Here is a 19,967-nt window from a genome sequence, read left to right as displayed (position 1 = left end):
TGTTTTATTAAATAACCTAAGCACAGAACAAACAAATATACCAAATGAAGACACGGTTTTAAGTTAACACCCAACAGCTATATAAAGCCTCCTATAAATGCACTCCATCAAATTAACATGCTGACATCAATGGCACTTCCTTCTCGAGTAAAGGACTTGAAAGCCTATACATTGTCAGCCCCCAGTCCGTTCATTCACTAACCTCCCACAAAGTGTAGGTACTTCATGATCTAAAATTATGCTTATACAAAAGAGAAGCTAAATTTAGGCTCTGTAATAGGAAAATCCCCATGAAGAGTTTACTTCCTAATCTTATTCTAAACTTAACCACATTAAAGATGTATTCAAACAAAGAAATTGTGTGTGTACCTTCCCTAACCGAAAGTTGCAGCGTATCAAGAGAGCTTAAAAAAATTACAAGAATCCACTTTTAGGCCCACTAGCAGCAGTGATATCAAGAAGACAGCTGCACAGCTCCTCATAACGTCAATACCAATGAACCAGAACTGAGGCCAGTGATATCGACAAAACTTTTGAAAATGATCCCCTGCACTGAGCATCAAAGAAAAAGGGGAAAATACAGAGACATTAAGAAGGGGTCCCTTCAATTTAACCTAATTTCTTATCTCAAATAAAAACATCAAGGTGCTCTAAACCATACAGATTTCCCCAAAACAAACTCCTTACCCACCTCAAACTCAAACGTCCACCACACACTTCATCTCTAACAACCAGAGCAAACTGGCATTGCCATACTGGGCCAAAATGAAGAATCAGCATCCACACTTGGCTTCGTACTAAAAACAGTACAAGAAACTGTAATAATTACATAATCTTCTTTTACAAAATTATCTTTAATGGCTGTGATAGTAACTTCATTAAATGTCAGTAAAGGAAACGAAAAAGCTTAAAGATGAGGTCAGAACATGCACTTTTGGCTGCTTTCTCAGGAGATGCATCAATATGTTATTTCTGTCTGAGGAACAGCAGACTCCTGAGGGTAGCTGTTATGCAGCCCCAAAAAGAAAAATGAAATCATTATATGAATTTTTCTGACCCCCAAATTAAAAGGAGTATAGGGGGACAATTGCAAGAATAGATTAGTTGATCTTCATCTGAAAATTTCATACGATTGCATGTATCAATGCCATATTATAATAGTGAAATATATTAAAGAAGCATAGTCTTTATTTTTTTTGTCCCCAATACTGCAGCAGACACACAGGCATATTATTCCATAGGCTCTGCCAAGTGATGTTTAGTGGAAGCTGAAACACGGCCAATTCACACTCCCTTCAGAAAAGCATTTAAACACACACACACAAGTTTTCCTGAAAAAGGTGAGAAAGGTACGGCATGCTTTTTCTGACTCAGGGCCACAAAGCAGAAAGGCAGTCATTAAAAAGGTGGAAACAAAAGAGGAATGAAGAGGACTAAGTCCCACTTAATTAACATAGCTCATACACTTGCCCCTTGCCCAAATATCCTATGAAATCTCAGAAAAAAAAGATTTTTTTTTTCATGAATTCTTTATTCTGGTCTGACTGTGAACAGCCAGTTATGAAAAGAGCTCTCATGGAATTAAATATCATCCAAAAAGTAAATTTTCATACAGATTAAGGGAAAGTATGATGGAAAACTGTTTTAGGACAAGGAACAAACAAACATAAATAAGTAGCTTTGCAGTATAAGAACATTCAAGGACTGTGAATAAAGCTGTGCCAAGCAGAAAAGGAAAGACTGAGTAACAGATGAAGAGGAATACTACACGTAGGTAGTTTATTTACACCTACCCGGGAATCAGGGAGTGTTTCTGGTTATGACTATGTTAACTCCATTCAACCTTTGGCCACCAGAAACCACTGTAATTGCAAAAGAAACTTTGTCTGAAAATACAAGGAATTATAGGTAAAAGTTTTTAATCTTCTGCTGCATAGAGTAGTACCTGTAGAAAGGTGTGTCCCAGAATAATGCAGAACACTAATCCTCCCCAGAAAGTAGAATACCCTGGAGTAGGTAATAACATTCTCTGCAAAGTAAATCCTCTCTTTATTTATACACTGGCACAGTTTCCCAATGTTTACATTTATTCAACAAGCCAAAAAATTACTCAGACTTATTTTTTCTTTATATTTCACATTTAGAAGAACAGCAAAGCTCTGAGCACCTGGACCATAATTAAATCTATAATTCATCCAGCAGCATGAAGACTAATACACAAATAAATTAACTCCACCTGCCAGAAGAATTAATAATACTGGGAACAACTTATTGCAGATACCAAAAATGAGAACAGAAAGGTTTTATAGTAAAGCTTCTGTCTTTCAAACTTCATTTAGGAAGATCTTTTGCGCCAAATTCCTATTCCAGTGGCAATCCAGGCTCCAACACTAAAACTTTAGAGGCTAGGAAAAAAATCAGAGAAACTACAAACTGACAGACTGAGAGGCACAATACCCATCAGCACAGTCTTTGAGTCACACTACAAGCAGAGCATGGCTACGCCATTAGCACGCTGGGCCAACACTGTTCCTCACCAGGAGAAAGAAGTGCCCTTGGCTGGCGCTGCTGGCTCTGGAGCAGAGCTGGGGCGCCCCAGAAACACGTTCACTCCTAACGGTGGTTTCAGCCTCTTGGAACCACATGCAGCTGGCACAATTTCAATTCAAACAGCACCCAAGATACTACAGTTTATACACCCACCCTCGGACAGAATAGTGCGAGGTTGTGTTTCTCTGTCCTGTTCTGCACCGTTTCTCTGTCCTGTTCTGCATACAGGCCAGATAAAAGCCAGGGTCTGGCTTGCACCTAGCTTAGAGACTGTAGTTATACACTCCAGCAGTGCCAGGATGACTGACGGTGCTTTGCACTCTGCCAGCTGACTTTGTACTGAACAGAGATGTTGCATATGGAAAGCACAAGCAGTTGCAGCACAGCATCTCACAGACGCTGCTCGTCAAGCATTCATGGCTAATGACATCTACTGAAAACTAACCAGAACTGACCCCTCAGTTTTGTGATCAGCGACCAACTTCAGAAAAAGATCAACAGAATTACTTTCAGAAATAACATTCAGTGCACTGCATGGACCGCTCACTGCACAATTCAGTGTTGACTTTTTTTTTTCCTTCAAGCTTCAACAGTCAATCACACTTTCAAAGTTAACAAACCTGGAATGCTTCTGGGCATAAATGGATTTGGACTAAGACCTGGGGCAATACGGTCTCTCCTAACTACCTGTTCTTTTTATGCACTTTCAAGAAGCAGAAAACCAAAGTGACATTTCTATTGGTGCAGCAGTATTTTTCAAACCTCCTGAAACTAGCTGCTATCACATTGGTGGGCATGTGACATCTTTACTGGAAAGCTGCCCAGCCTGGATGGACGATTTTAGAGGGGAGGTATCCAGCTTACCTCAGGTGTAGGAAGAGGTACGCTCACTGTCACTCCTGTCTCTTTATTCTCATGTTTAAAAACAAAAAGAGAGTGCAGCTGAGTCTGACAATCCAGATCAGAGATTTTATTTACATTTACTCTTCACAGGTCAGAATCTGAATACAGAAGTAAAGAAAAATTAAGCACACCAAATTTGCATTTGTCAGAAAACAAAGCAGAGAGTTACCAAAACCTCTCTTGCAGTCCTGCCTGAGTGAAAAGTAGGCAGTAGCCATTTACAGCACAAATACCAAGCACGGCCTGCTCCTCAGCTAACAACACAGAGCAGCACACAGAGCAATTCAGAGGCGATGCAAACGGCCTAAATAGCATCGAGCAGGATGAGGAGTCACATTCATTCACTGAATGGCACAATCCTGTACTTAAGCAGGCTGCAGAAGGTACAGGTACCCATTAGAGGGAAACGGCCTGCCAGCACACAGCCCTACCACCCTACTGGGACTCAGGCTATTTCAGTTGGCAGTGCCGTACCAAGGAGCTCAACAATGCGATGTGCCCACAGCCATGCGAACCGAGCACCCAAGAAAGCCAGAAAGCTGGGTCCCAAGTTCAAAGACTTGTTTTTCCAATATTACATACAGCCTAGGTATTTGCGAGGACAGATTAATTTTGGCTTATGATTTCTAGCCTAGCAGAGCTTTGTCTGCCTCAGACTACAGAACTCCCCCCCATGCTTAGATGGGATAAGGACCCAGGGAATTTGAAATTTTCTAATAAAATCTCAGTGTGAGAGTTAAAATGTCAGCACTTAACTGTTTCACTAGTGATCACCTAACAGCAGCAGCCAGCAAACACGTTTGACCCATTCCACAACCCCCCCGTCTAACTCAATCCTTCACGTGCTTCAACTTTTCTCCTCAAGCACCAATCCAGATACGAGCACACAAGGTACAAAATTAACCTTGCTCCATGCAAAGCAGAAGGTGCCACCGTGCAGATTTAACAACAAATTTAATATTTTGCATCAGCTTCTTCTGCATTTGAATTAGGCTGGAGCGCAGTGACACTCCTGGCCACAGGGACTGGGACGTGGCTGGTGCAGGGCACAGCATCAATGCGCTCCGCAGGGCCTCCCCGCACCCACCGCCTGAAACAAAGCCCTGAGTCAGAAAACCTCCGCAACCCAAAAAAGAGATAGTTTGTTGCGATCACCAATTCCCCTTAGGAAAGGGATAGAAAGAATCTTCAAAGAGAATCTGGAAACACCTGATAATTGTATTAACAAGCCAACAGTAGTGTGATTTCTTACTGGTTGTGTCTGAAGGGATAGGAGGCTAAAGGTGAAGAAGGTTAGCTAAAGCAGAAGAAACCTTTCCCATCTCTCCAGCCAACAATTGCCTAACAGAAAGTGCCTAAAGTAGCCACCCTTTTAACTGTTAAAAAGGAAAAAAACAAACTGTGGGTTTTTTCCCCTGAACATTCTAATACCTTTTTAAATAATCTATTACTGAAAACAGCTTTACATATTTGGTAACTACAGCTTCAGTGCCATAAACTCATGCTTCCACAGAAAAAGCTCAAAACATGCTTCTGTACCTTGGCATCAACTTGCAGAACCAGCTCCTCCTTTTCATCTCCATTAAAACACTACAGAGAACAGTAAGGATCACCATTGCACAATGCCAGGCCAAATTAAGTTTATTAGACCTTCAGCAAATAACTATTTCTAGTTTTATTTAGACATTGTATGTAAAGCATAGAAAAATCACACAAAAGACAAGTGCAATTCACGGGAAGTAACAGTTCCCAGTTCCTTCTCCCCACATCAGAATTATCGAAGGCGTATTCTTACAGAGCTTGCTTTCTGTACAGAAAGAAAATAAAGTGATAACAAAACATTTATCTGATTAGTACAGCTCACACCTCTTTCTATTTCCTCCATCCCTGACCCCACCTTCACTAATTTCTAGTAAGGCACACTTGTCATTGTATGGGAACTTCGCCAAGAATGCCCTTTATATGTAGGAGAACCACACAGATACAATAGTTGTTTTAGTATCAACAACTGCTACTGTTAGCTTGCCTCCTAACTGATAAGAAATTATTTTGTTTCTTCTACTCCTAAGACAAAAAACCCAAGCAGGCTTAACAAAAAACAAAGACTTAAAGTAATGCTAGCCTGCGGTATTACCATGAAAAATAAATAGCCAACCAAAATACTTGAAAGAAAAATGCTTTCAGTGTATTTGTTCTCAGAGAATCTAGAAAGTAATGGATTTCTCCATGTATTTATCTATTTAAGGTTTGGTACTGTATATTATCAAACAAATCACTGTTCTCTTACTGCTCTGTTTTGGTGATGTCCCTTTTAGTTTAGTAACTTGTTTCTTTTTTTAAAAAAGTGAGTTATGGTGTGTTTGCTCTGGTGTAACTAAGTACACCAGCGGTAATTCTGGCTTTCTTACTTTTAAAAAAAAAAAAAAAAAAAAAAAAAAAAAAAAAAGGCAAACCAAACCCAAAAACCGAGGTAGCCAGATTGCTATTTCAACTCTTCACACTTCCCCAGCAATCCCAGCACTCTGTGAAGGAAAAGAAACCTGGTGCTAGGCTCTACCTGGCTGTATAGAATTCGTATGGGTATCATACATACATAAATACAAAATATTTACTCCAGACAAGCAAACACTTTTGCGGCCATAGACTGTGCTTCAAATAGTTTATCAAGTGAAGATCACCCTCTCAGGTTTGATTACTGTTTAATCACGCTTGTAGAATTTTAGATTGTATAGTATTTCTACCTTTTGCATAAGAAGTTTGTTTAATCACTCAGACTATGCTTAATATGCAGTAGGTTGTGCTGTGTAACTTAGATCACTTAAATTTGCTTCCATAGGAATATAGTGTTTGTTACAGTGTTCATTACAAGTTGATTTTAGTCTCTTAAGACCTCTCTTTGCTTTTGCTTTATTAGCTAGAAATTAAACTAAATCTCATTTTTTTTTCCCCAAGACACTGAAGTCCAAAACTCTAAATGCAAAACTGGGCTTCGGCATAATGGGTTTGGTTCACTGGGCCCTTAAGGTGTCTGTTGAGGGAGGTGTCGCTAAGTCTGTAATGTCCCACCACAACTTCTGCCATCGATATTAATGAAGTAGATACAGTATGCCCTAGGTATCTATGAACAAGTTAGGACGAGCACCAACGGACAATGATAACACAGAGCCCAACGCCAACTAACCATCCCTGCACCACTTCACTTGTCCCATGGATGAGGTCTCTGATATTGAGACACCAGGGGGAAGGACAGAAGCTAGTTAAAGCACGAGCATACCCCAGGCGGTGACTGCACAGCAGACAAGTCTTTTGTTTGTTAGAAAAGGTGCCTGTGTGCGGGGAGGAATCTGGCTGTCCATTGTCTGCTGTAATAGCTGTGGCTTCACAGCAAGGATCACCATCAGCTGAACATATCTCCTACTGCATAGCTACTAATCTATTGTAACATTCCCCCCCTCCCGCAACCTCACTCTGCTCAAAGCATTTACAGTCTAAATGCTTTAGTAAAATTGCAAACAAAAATAGCTTTCTGCTGATAACCTTCCCTTACAGAAAGGAAAACACCAATGTTTCTCTTTGCCATTTGTCCCATGGAATCTGACCTGCTGATGCTCTACTGATTTACTTTGTCTTCAATATTTTGGTGACTTCCATGTCTGGGCTTCAGAGTGAAGCGATAACCTGAGTTCAAACCTAAACCACCTCACTTCAAGCTCAATGAACTGGCCTGGCAAGATTGAGAAGCCCCGGCTTTCTGCAGCACCCTGTACCGCTAATCCAGTCATGGGGTGGCTTGAGTGCTGGGCATAGCTACCTTTGCTCAAGCTATTCTAATCAAGCATCCACAAGTCAGGCTGGCTTCGCACTGAATATGTACCTTGATTTGCTTACTAATTTCCAGCCCTGCCACTGAAGCTACATGAAGGGTTTCTGGCAAGGGAGGAACCCACCTCAAAGACAATCGTGTTGTGAATCCTTGAGGCTGGCCTTTAGCTTTGCCGTCTGCTCTTTGCCTTTGTTGGCTACCTTCCCAGCGCCTGCACCCTTCTGCATGCCTCAGAGAGGAACTACTGAAGTTTATAGCAGCATTAACTCATCAGCTGGAAACCTGCCAGGCTGCTTACATTTTCACTACAATCTTCTGAGCCCTGACTCCAGAGGGTGGAGATAGGATCCATGGTCAGAGGCAGTATGCTATACAACTGTTTTCTGATGTGCTTGGATCCATTTGGGGTGTTGTGCACAGATGCATTAGGGCTTGCATATCTACTGCAAACTGCCTCTATGAAGCAGGGAAAAAATGTCCCTTGCTTTTGTTTATCTCAGTGTTAGAGGTACTTACTTGCCTGTGGAACGAAAACAGAGAATCCAAGCAGAGAGCACATGAAGTATCAAAAATCAAGATCTACTGCACAACCAGTGCTATTAGATTCTCATAAAGGTGATATACCTCTGGAGAATTGATGACATGTGCCTAGCTTATTTCTAGTTAGCAGAACATGACAACTTTGTGCAAGGAAAGTAGGATTGGACCCAAAATGAAAACAAAGCCAAAATGGGGGGCAAAAAATAATAAATCAGCAGAAAAATCACTAGACATTTGGGTTTTTTATTGATGACAGGACAAAACCTGTGCGCTTCCAGTGACTTCTTTAATAATTGCTGTTACTGTTGTTGCTTGAAATCATAGAACCTCTATATTTTCCAGGATGATTATACTACAAAATCCTGATTAAAATACAGTTTTTAAATGAGGGGAAAATCACTTCCTGATGAGCTTTCCTTTAACATTGTCATTTAAATCCGGTATCACAGATAGCTTGCTCAAACTGGTCCCTAAGAGGTCACTTAGTCCATTTCCTGCTTAAACATAGAATCAGCTGTATCTAAACTGCTTCTGCCAGTCATTTGTCTAAACTTTGTTCTTAAAAACCTCTCGTGATGCAGATCCACCACTTCCTTACACATACTGTCTTTATAGCTAGGTACTCCTCACATCTAAGTTAGGTCTTCGTTATGGCAATTTAAGTTGCTCTCCAAAACCACTAGACAGGACTAGCAACAATTGCCTTATTTCCTTTGCAGCAACTTTATTCTATATCCAAAGATTATTCTTTCTTTTTTTCCTCTAGTCTGTATTCTTTGCAGCTAGCCCATGTCACTTTGCAGTGTTGTGCTTAAAACTGGATAAGGTACGCTAGCTGGCCTTTACTAGTGCTGAACTGAATGGGATGGCTTTATATACCATGTCTCCAACATTTCTTTTTTTTTTCTTTTTTTAAATACATCCCCCTATTGTGACTGCTGTTCTATTTATTTTTCTTGCTGTGGCCTCATATTGTTGACTCCTGGAAAGCACATGATCCTCAGAATGGCTACAGCTTTTCTGAAGAACTGTTCCTCATCCAGTCTTTTTTTCCCCATGGATTTGTGCAGCTGATTATGCCTGTGAAAGTGCTGTGCCTTGCAGTTCTCATTATTCAATTACATGCTATTTTTAAGGTCACTTCCTATATTTGCCCATGTCACTTTGCATTCTAGTCCTGTCCTCCAATGGGCCTACAACCCCTTTCTCCCCGCTGTTACCTGCAAATGCAATATTTATGTGCTTTAATACAGTATCCACGTCAATAATGAAAACACCAATTACTAATGACTGCCGGATGGTCCTCTACAGACCCCCTCTACAAATTCTTCCAACATGAAAGTGACCCTCTGGTAACTACAGGCCACCGTGGTGTTTCATCAAGGCAATCTCTCCCCTCATTTGTTTCTGAAAGTGATGCTTACAACAGTAGTTTCAACACTGTCAACTAAATCTGTATCTGAGTTCCTAAAAGACCTGGCCAGTCTGTTTTACAGTAAGTGTGATAAAATTAACAACTGCTTCAGCCACAGTTCTGAACTAGCTAACAGTATAGTGCACTTCTCACAGTGAAATGAAAATTAATTAATTAATGAAAATTAATACAAATTAACGCAAGCAGGCTAGGACTCATTTATCACTAGCAGTTACTGGCTCAAAGCAAGACATCAATTTAAAGTTACAGCATAGTTCCTGGCTAGCTTAATGGTGTGCATGCTCCTGTCCTAGATGGCAGTTGGATATCCTTGCTCCTGCCTACTTAGGTCTGAACTCAGAAAACATGCTCAAGGTATTTTTCATTATGTCTCTATTACCTGTTTCGAAATGTTCCAAATCTACGCAAATCCTAGTTACACCTGCTCCACACATCATTTTTACATGAAGTAGTCAACTCATTTTAAATAAAGAGTTCAATGTAGTTTACCTGATTCTCTTATATTTGCACTTTGTTGATTTGAATCAAAATTAGGTGTCCCAAGTCTGTAAAAGTAAAGATCAAATCAAATCAGAGTAACTGATACACACGGACAAATCGGTCTGATGGGGAAGCATTCAGTGTGCTAGGACCTTGCCATACATACTGTTTGTCACAAACTAAACATGACAGGCTGGCAGTGGTGAGCAATGCACAGTTTGAGTGTAAAAAGAAATATATATATATACGTGGTATATTTTAATCAGTTTTATCACAGAGCCTGAAGGGCCTTTGTAGAGTTATACAAATGGATATTTGAAACACAGATTTGTCCTTAAGTCTAAGGACACATTACTTTGCGGTTTTTACAAATTTTTGCACAACAATGCTTAAAGTATTGTTTAAAAAACTGGTCCAGCTCAGGCTCTTCTATTGTTTTCAGATAAAACTTAGACATAATGAGGGTCAGTTCTCTAAAACCAGTAACTGAGTGAAAAGTGTTTGAACTATTTCTACAACTCTAGAATAGATAGACAGCCATGAATTTTTTTTTTCCATTTTGACAATAATGCTAATGAAAACCGGTGAAAGATTTGTATGACCTTTTGACTAACACACAGGCATTTAAGAGCATGTATGACAGCACTGTGGACACTGCTTACACAAGTGCCTAACCTGCAAATCTGTAGGCATGAAAACTTACTCCCGTGAGTAGCTGTGTTGATTTGTGTTGCATAACCCTGTCTTAATTATGCCACTGAGATTACTTGCAGGAGAAATTCACTGTGTGGGGGTTGGTAAAAAACCTTGGTTTATAGCTTGCAAGGGGTCGATACTAGCACAGGGAAAAAAAAAACTTGAGGCATTCTGAGTTAGTGGATCTGTCATCTACTCTCAACTGAAAAGAAAGTAATTTAAATATTCTCACAATTCAAAACATTCAGGAGTTACACAATCTTCCACTGTTGCATTTTTATACTAAAAGCATGTTAAATAACAGTGCACTCCAGCTCTACTTAACACTTAAATGTTTTACTGAAATGCCTTTATAAATTTGTTTCATCCCTACTCCTTAAGCAGTTTCACGGACTACTGGCAAATAAGGTAAAAGCCACTCTGCACACATAATGATGGCAGAATCAGGCTGTTACTACAAATGGACAGAAATACAAAAACACCAGACTTCTGATTGCTGTGCTAAATTATACCACTCCTTCCTACTCTGACCTAGACTATACTCTTCTGGTAAGAAAGAGGGAAGGAAGAAAGAGAATGGAAGAAAACGCTTAGTAGAAATAATTCTAGATAAATCAAGGCTATCACTAGATAAACATACCTTTAAATCACTGTGAGCCACTGATTTACGTTCAGCAACTAACAATGAAGGAATTGCTTTAGAAGGCACCGCAGGACTATGTTCAGAGCTGGACAATACTAAAAAGTAGTATTTCAATATTCACTTGAGAGCTACTTCAGACATGTTCTTACAGGAGTTGTGAACCCTCTTCATTGTATTTTTGTAACTGCAACTGCAAACTTCTGTATAGGGAACGAAGTGTTAGAAATAATCGTGTGGGTTTGTGTTCTCAGAACCATTCTGCAAACTTCAGCTTTCTTTTCTTGTAGCATGCATTTATTGTACTCGGTGGTGAGAAAGTGCTGGGCAGGGAGAGACAATAAAAAGTATAATGTAACTATCAGAAGATACATTATCAAGTAGAGTTTGGGTGATGTTTTTTAAATTTTGCTCATTCAGCTTCAGCACAGGCATTTTTGCATGTACTCCTAATATACTGTCTCTTACATACCCTAATCAACTTCACCTTCTATAGGGAACTATTTAGTGTTCACAGTCAGGGTTTTCCCTGCAGATGTGAAAACAAGCAAAACTGCCATCTTTTTTTTCCTCAATGAGACTTAGTATTTAGCAATATGAAGACGTTTGCCCAGTAAGAAATGAGCAGGATAAACACAAAACTGTGGGACTGCCATTGATCTGAAAAGTCAGCAGCTTGGCTGGAAAAAAAAAAAATAGTACGTGTGAAGACTTGGGCACACGTTTGTGCTACTGTATAGGGGTATTTGGTATTTGGCTGCATTCAGAATATTCTTCCTCCTACTGATTTCAAAAAAGCAACAGAACTAACGCGGGGCTTTGACAAAGGAGAGATGGAAACTTATTACATTTGAGAGACAAAGGAATGGATTGACTTATTCATATCCTGGTGTGTCTGACAAAATGCTTTGTGTGAACAATGCCTGCTCTGAAGGGAGGGAGGAAAAATCCAGCAGAGTTAGTTTGAATCACCTATTTAAACCATTTAAGCAAACTTGGATTACTTTTTTTTTTCTTCCTCCCCCCACCCCCCCCACCCCTCCCTGGGGAGCACTGTGGAGTAATCAAGTAATCACACGAATCTGCTTCACTTACTGACTGGAGTAGTCACCTCCATGGCAGAACTGGAGCAAACCACAGCTGTGCAGTAACATCTTCAACAGGCACAACTGTTTGCAGAGTAAACATTTGCCTATAACCTTACTGTAGATAGAGTATGTTAACAAAAGGAAGGCTTCTACCAGCTTAGCTCCGGCACCTTCCTTGCTAACACAAGGCTGCGTTAGCTCAAATCCAGCGCTACCTCTGCACGTGGAAGAGCCTGAACCACCAGCACAATTGTTCATTGCTCCTCATTGTTTCAGACAGCTCAATTGAAAGAGCTTAAATTGCTGGTCTGAAGAATACCTTCACAATATTGCTTTAAATACATACTGCAATGCTTCCCCACTGATGGGGTAATAACCACAGTGAGACAGTTACAAACATCTGGATTCATGGGTCCATAACTAAACCAGTAATAGCATTCGTCTGCCAGGGTTTTGCAGGCATTTTTCTTTGTGTCAAACTCCAGACCGTGGGGTTGGGTTGGCAACACTCTGTAGTGTAGAATTAGCCCAAGATGTGGCAGTAATGAAAGGGACAAATGCAGTCCTTAGGAAGCAGAAGAATCCTGTATTAAAACAAAACCCCTACATGTCCTGCTCCCGTTGTGCTCAGTACACATACTTTGGAGTGTTATTTTAAAATAAGTAATCTTAAAATGAACTACTCATAAATTATCAACCTACTTGCAAGGCTTGAGAGGCTACAAACAGCAAAATCACCAACTGCTACCTTTTGTAGTATTGCTCAACAAATCACATTAGTATATACTAGCACACAAGGCCTGAAAATAAATAGTAATCGAGATAGTAATCCCTATTAAGGAAAATCTTTTCAACAGACCTACCAGGTCAGGCACTCACTAGCTAGAGGATGAGACAGAGCAGGGAGCCTTTGGGACGATCCAAGCAGCTCTCCCTTGGTAAGAATTCCCATTTCCCAGCAGCTACGAAGAAGCGCTGTGTCTCCTCAGACCAGCACTCTAAGGCATGTGTTTTGTCTGGCCTTTCTGCCTTTTTTTTTTTTTTTTTTTTTTTTTAAACCACTTGCTTTCAGACATCTGATCTTTAATTTTAAAAAGAGAAGAGATTAAAGCCAACTGACAGAACAGACTATAAAATGCTTAAATTCTCCCACTTGCATGGGAAAGATGCACTATCTTAACTCACCTCTTTTTAAACCACATGAATTAAGCTCTGAGTGGACACACGGATTTTGGTGTTTGCTTTCATTTCCTACAAAGTTTATACCAAACTGGATTTGTTGTAAAATGGGTTGTAAACTATAAACTAAGCTGGCATGGGTGTTACTAAATTTACTTAATACTGGGTTGAACTTCAAAAACTTTCCCATGAAGATGATCAACGATTACTTTTGGAATGGACACGAGGAGGAGTGAGGAAAGACGACAGGGAGTACATATTTTTGCTATTGCGGATCAGCAGGGCAGCCAGGAACAGCTAAAGGAAGCTGCTATAAATCACGGCACCCCTGGGAACGGCCTCACTTGTGCCAGCCCTACAACCCAGGAAGTACCATGAGCGTTGGAGCTGGCTGTGCCCCGCTCCACCTGAGCTGCAGCCTCCAAGTTGGGCAGGTCAGAACAGCAGCCTCAGATATAACCTTAACTACACAGCGGTGACCTCTGATCTAAACAGTTTTATGCCATGAACTGAAAATAGTTATTCCAGATATGTCAAACGTATTTAAGAGCATCTCTGCAGCCCAGATTTACCACACATTACGTGCAAGATCTTTGCACGGTGGGGTTTGGCACACTTCCATACCTTGAAGTATGTATAAGCGCTTGGCCATGGTTTGAAATTGAGCTGCCTAGGAGCAATAGGGCCAAGACCTTTTTAGCTTTGCTTTATGCTATTAAAAGCACAAAAGAAATTAAATACAGCACACTGCACCAAGTAGCACAGCTTTGAGTTAAGCCAGCAAAAGCAAGAAAAAACGGGAACAGACACCTGTGTCCTCAGTTTACCTATCTGTCCTAGTGCTACGGTGCATGTTGGACAGTAACTGACTCGCTTCAGGCTCTTCTGTTGGACAGGAGAAAACATGAGGAGAAAGCAGTACTTAATTTCCCTCCAACATTTTTAGTGGCTTAAGACCAAATCTAATTTTATTGGTTTTGCTGTTCTATCTTTCTTGGAAATCACAGCAAAATCACAGGAATTTAGAGTATTACTGTACGTTAAAGAGTAAAGCTATCAGCATAAAGATATTAAGTTTTACACTTGGTACCCCCAAGATGCAGTTCATATTCACTGCTCACAAACACAACAATGTGATGCATGACAACACGATTTTTCTAACAGTTCATTGTCCAATTAACAGAATCAGAAATCAATCTCTACTGTTGAGACAAGCAAGCAAAAAACTGCTATTTAGATGTTTTTACTGTGCCTGTCATTCTGCTATCCCAGTGCCTAAAATAGAAGTTACTGTGCAGCCCAGGCCTGCTCAGCACACCCAGGAACAGGGCTCTCTTGGGGCTCTGGCATTTTTATAAAACAGATGTTATAGCAATAGATGTGACTGTGGGAAATTTAACTGCTGAGGAAACCGACACCTCTTTTGCACGAGAATCACAGTGCAACCAGTGGGTGGTCACTTTAAAGTAGCTAAATCAGCCACAGATCACTCCGATGGAGTGACTCCACGTGCAGTTACACCAGCAGGTGAGAAGTGGCAGCAGCCATCAGTGTTTAACACGATACGGGAGAGTTCAACACACTCTTCAGTGTTTGTACTGTATCCTGTTAAAGTAACATTTAATGTTTTATATGTGCCATTATCATATTTCAAAAATCGCGAATTCTTTATCACTTATGTAACTGAGTAACCAGACGGACTATCAACGTCCAAGAGCACCGGTTGGCAGTTGTATTCTTGTGAAGCCTGAACATGTGGACTGCAAATGATAAGGGTGTGCTCTAGAACTGGAGGAGAAACAACTTTGCATGAAGAAATCTCTCTGGGAGAACTTATGACACAAGGTTTTTTATTTTTAAAGCACATGTGAATATGCCCAAGTTATACAGGCTTTTAAATGTTTTTTTACAAATTCTTTTTCTTTTACAAGAAATGTAATAAGTAGCGTTCTGCTGCTTGTTGCCTGGCGAGCAATGAAGAGGTGTCATATGCCTGCTGTGTCAGTCTGTTTCCTAATCTGTGCTACTACACCCTATAAGAAAGCGTGTTACAAGCTTCAACTGCTCTGCACATAACACACAGCTGCATTTACCTCCTGATACCAGAAAGGCTCCTTCTAACAAGTCAATTTGAATGTAACGGTAATCCTTTGGGCACTGAAACTCTGTTCAAACCGTTCATCCTGAAAACCCAGAATATCAGTTACAGAAGCCAGTATCTCTTGTAAATATTTTTTACTTTGCAAAGGTAAAAATGCACTCATCTACAGTTGCTATTGAGTAAAAGGGTTAAATTCCTCTTAAAAAATACTTATGGGAACAGAAGCACTGACTTCCTCACCAGCAAAAAAAAAAAAAAAAAAAAAAAAAAAATCTTTTCCCCTACTCTCTGTAGGAGAGAAAATTGAATAATTTTAGACACATTGGGGGGTTTTCAACATTCTCAACAGCATTCCTGGGCATCTGGTAGTACCAGCTCACGAGAAAAACTCTCTGCAATACTCTTGTGCTAATACAAGAGGAACACGCTTTCCCAAGGAGCTAAATATCAGATGGTATTGGAGAGTGTGAAGGGGGAGGCCTCTCTTTCTAAAAGCCAAGCTGTAACTTGCTGTACCCAAAACTGCTACAATTATCTTTTTACCAACTATAAGGCAAAGTGTTGGTGTCCTATTTCATTTAAATACTTTCTCTCCTATCATGCCGCTTTGAGGGTCCAAGTATAAAGTGCATGACTAACACAGAACTAGGTCCCAGTAATTTGTTAGAAGTTATTTAAAAACAAAACACCTGCCCCCCCCAAAAAAAACCCAACAAACCCAATTTGCTCTTTCGACAGAGCTTGCCTCTGTTGAAGTGGGAGAGCCACTGACCCTGCATGCAAATACATCAGACTGCCATAGGCAATCTACAGCACAGTCCTCAGGATAAGACACCTTTATTACAAATTCAATAAAACACAGCTCTGGTTAGTCCCTGCTCTCACAGACTAGTCAGATAGGAGAACAACTCATACTTTACTGAATTCGCAAGACCTGCACCAAACCTTTCCAACTACTCAAAAAGCCAAACAATTCCAACATAAAAATCAGAAAGCACTTCCAGTATTTTTTTAAACGTGTACAAGGCTCACTATTACACATGAGCTATGAAACCGAAGATACCTTGCAGTCGGAAATCTTACTGCGATGCATCAAATGAAAGCAACATTATTTAAATGTAGCTTTACTGCAAATCTGATCACTGGATGCTCACAGCTAATGAGAATTTTTATGCATCCTTTAAACAAAAGTAAAACATGCAAAAGATTTAAAGAAATTAGCTAGCTATGCTACTATTTAACTTTCCCACAGATCAAGTGCTCCAGTTACCATCACTTTATCTAAGACTAAATCACTCAATCTTCCAAGCTTACAATTTCATTTTCTAAAACCGAACAGAAGCCTCTCCCAAGTTGGGAACTTCCTTAAAAATATTCTCTATCAAGAGACTACAACTTTGACCAACAGACACACAAATTTAAAGGCAATACTTCAGCTTATCTAACTGTTAAGCAACATACTAAGAGAAAGCATACAAAAATCACATATGGTTCTTTACCTTTACTTCAGAATGAAGTGATAACTCTGTAAACCTGGCACTCAAAAAGCCAGTTCAAACTACATGCAGACGTTAAGTTGAAAGCCTCAGTGTATTTTGAAGTTCATACAATTAATGTTTCACGAAGGCAGTGACCAGCTACAAAAAACAAACTGAATACACTTTACTACGTACATCAATCACTAATGACTACGCCTCCAAGATGCAGACAAAATAGCAAAACTTCAATATCAAACGTTCCCTGTGCTTGTTCAATCTGCTGTACACAATTTTTGTCTAGCAGTCACTGGTCGTAAACACTAAGTTTCCCATTTGTTAGCCTGAGCACATTAATCTCCTACCACCGTCCACAATTTAAGAAGCCGTTACATACCTGCAGTTAGGAGGAGGATCAAGGGTTATTTCAGCTAGCTCCTTCTGGATTCTGTTGGCGAAATGAGAACAGACACAAAGCATTTGAGATAGTCTATAGAATAAATCAGGGAATTACACTGCCCTCTACCACCATGCAGTTAAATGCAAGATTGGCTTTGCCTTCAGTAATGCTAACATGGCTGCTTCCTCTTTGTTCTCAGAGGCATAACCCAAATCCCACAGCTGAGAAACTTCGCAGCTTTTTTCCTGCTCCACGCTGTATGTAAACAGAACACTTACAACCCAGTTAGGTAGAAATTTCCCACAAGTATTCAGAAAAGTAACTCTTTTTCACATCCAAGCACTTTTTACCAGAGAGATTTTCTTTTCAAGCTAATATGCAAATGAGGCAAAGGGGGGGGCCTGCACAGGCAGATTTGACAATGACTTTAAACCAGCCCTACAGACCTGTGACTGAGGCTGGAGGAGTGAACCGCGCTGGCAGCAGACACACTCTTTTCACTGTATTTTACCTACTACTTTGCATTGTGTTTAAAAAGTGGATTTGCAGATCTGCCAGGCTGTCTCTGTTACTGGAATAATCTCTCTGGATCAACTTTGCTTCTCTCCACACCTTCTGCTGCCTTTCCCCCCCCAACCTTATACAGTAGCTCTATTTACGTGTTAAAAAATGATATAATAACTTGAAATAATCTGTGCTTAGCTTTACTCTATTACAACCATTGCCAAGGTGTTAAGATCCGGAAGAGGAAAACTGAAAACTTTTTGCCAATTTAATAGTTTATTCAGGTACATAAGAGGTATAATTTCAAAAGATGCATGGTAAATTCCTCTTAAAAATATCAAATAAGACTTTTCTTCAGAAGAGGACCCATATGAGCAAGACCCTGAATTTCAAGTGAATAGCAAGTATTAAAATGTGAGCTAAAGAAACTGCTCTGCACACCCTTGCATTAGTACCAGTAAGTTCAGTCAGACTACTGAACTATCCAAAATGTACGGAATTAGACTTGCAACAATTAAGTGAAATAAAGGCAAGAGGGGAAAACTCAGTCTCAAAAGCCTGCATCTTAGGCTTTTCAAAAAAGATAAGTAATAACAAATCACAAAGCCTATATAGTAGTTCCAGAACTTTTCTTTCTTTAGCCAGTCCTATTTCAAAGGTTTCTTTAACAAGCTCAAAAGCCATCAAAGCCACCCAGTCATACTCTGCAGCAATTTTAACACATTTCAAAAAGTATCTACTGAATTTAAGTCCAATACAAAATTACTAAAGTGTTCCTAAAAGTTAGAACTACAGTATTGACGCTGAATAAGCAAAATTTGAAGCTACTATGGCTACTCTACAGCTTTTTCTTGCTACAGGATATTTGTAAATGTTTGTAAAGAAAAGCAACTCCAGGGAAAGGACTGGAAAGTTATGTTTCATCTCCGAAGACCACTGGAATCACAGGATTTGAAGTTTGCTTATTTCACACAGCTGAACGCACAGAAAATGATCAGAGTACGTGTCTTGAGAACTGGACTGCCAGTAACCTTACACGCAAATAAAAACGCAACAGATATAACTAAAAAAGGTTTCTGAAGATTCTGATATTTAAAGGTAGAGGGTACCTGTAGAACTCCACAGTTTGAATCTGCAGATCCTAAGGGAGAAAACTAGCCTAAGTTTCTCCTGAAAGAACTGCAGAATGAACCTATTACTTCAAGGTGCATAAGGCTCTCCCGTGCGTTGACATGAAAAGCTAGTCATAAGGCCCACAGAAGCCATTGGGGTTTTGTGACTTCTTTAATTAAAGAGCATTGCTTTTCATCAGTCTACAGACCATAACAAAATACACCAGGAGGACTCCATCCTATACCAATCAGGCATGGAAACCTAACTCTGAAAAAGATAGCCGAAGCTGACGCTCTCACGCGCATTTTTGCAAATACGAAACGTATTTAGGTGCCCCCCAGCCAGCCTGTAAGTTACTGAGTTCTCAAACAACTCTTCAAAAGACGTATGACAAGTCTGTGTAATTATTACCGCAACAGGACTTGGATTAATGAAGATACTGCCTGGCAGGCTCCTGTACTACAAAAGTTGGTCCTTCTCTCTTTTCCACATAGCTTTACAAGAAGAACCTTGAAAAGTGCAATGCAAGCACTGTGACTCAAAATGCTGTGCAAAAACACTACAGAATGTTTTGCTGTCCCCTTTACCTTTTAGCACTAGTAGATAGCTTAGCAGTAGTTTTGCTGGATAGTTTGGTGTTTTTCTTCTGCTGGGTGGCAGAGGGTTTTCGTTCTTCTTGCTCTTCGGGTTCAGGTGCAGGTGGATCCCTCTGATCTGCATCTGAACTACCGCTGCTGGTACTTGGACTTTCATCATCTGACCTCTGCCTATCACTGGACATCGTGGGGAGCTTTTTTGGGGAAGGAGAAGAAAAGACGCTGAGTTAATACAACAGGCAGGACTCTCTCTTGCCATTCCCCAAGTTCCAGAGAACACCTGAATCGGTGACAACTCCGTTTCACTGAGAAATTAACCAAAATACACTTCTTTGTCTCGTCCCCAAAGGCTGCAGTTTGACAGCTGCAAAGCAGTATTTACACTTCTGAAAATACTTCTGATATTTCCAATTTTTAAACCCACTCGCATTTTTTTCATACTTT

At 40.1% G+C, this 19,967-nt stretch overlaps 1 protein-coding gene across 1 annotated transcript in view; it reads right to left on the bottom strand.

Moving 5' to 3' along the window:
- Positions 1 to 19,716, bottom strand: part of UBE2E3 (ubiquitin-conjugating enzyme E2E 3) — a 58,285-nt gene extending 38,569 nt beyond the window's left edge. Inside the window, exons 1-2 of the mRNA XM_009576440.1 lie at positions 19,515 to 19,716; positions 17,308 to 17,358 (exon numbers count right to left, since the gene is read on the bottom strand). Coding sequence (XP_009574735.1) covers positions 17,308 to 17,358; positions 19,515 to 19,708 — 245 coding nt within the window. The 5' untranslated portion in view covers positions 19,709 to 19,716. The remainder of the gene's footprint in view (positions 1 to 17,307; positions 17,359 to 19,514) is intronic.
- Between the last annotated feature and the right edge of the window lie 251 nt (positions 19,717 to 19,967).

Source organism: Fulmarus glacialis, unplaced genomic scaffold, assembly GCF_000690835.1.
Source record: "Fulmarus glacialis isolate BGI_N327 unplaced genomic scaffold, ASM69083v1 scaffold45464, whole genome shotgun sequence".
NCBI lineage: Eukaryota > Metazoa > Chordata > Aves > Procellariiformes > Procellariidae > Fulmarus > Fulmarus glacialis.
Note: the sequence above shows the minus strand (reverse complement) of the source record. Positions and strands in the feature narration are given on the sequence as shown.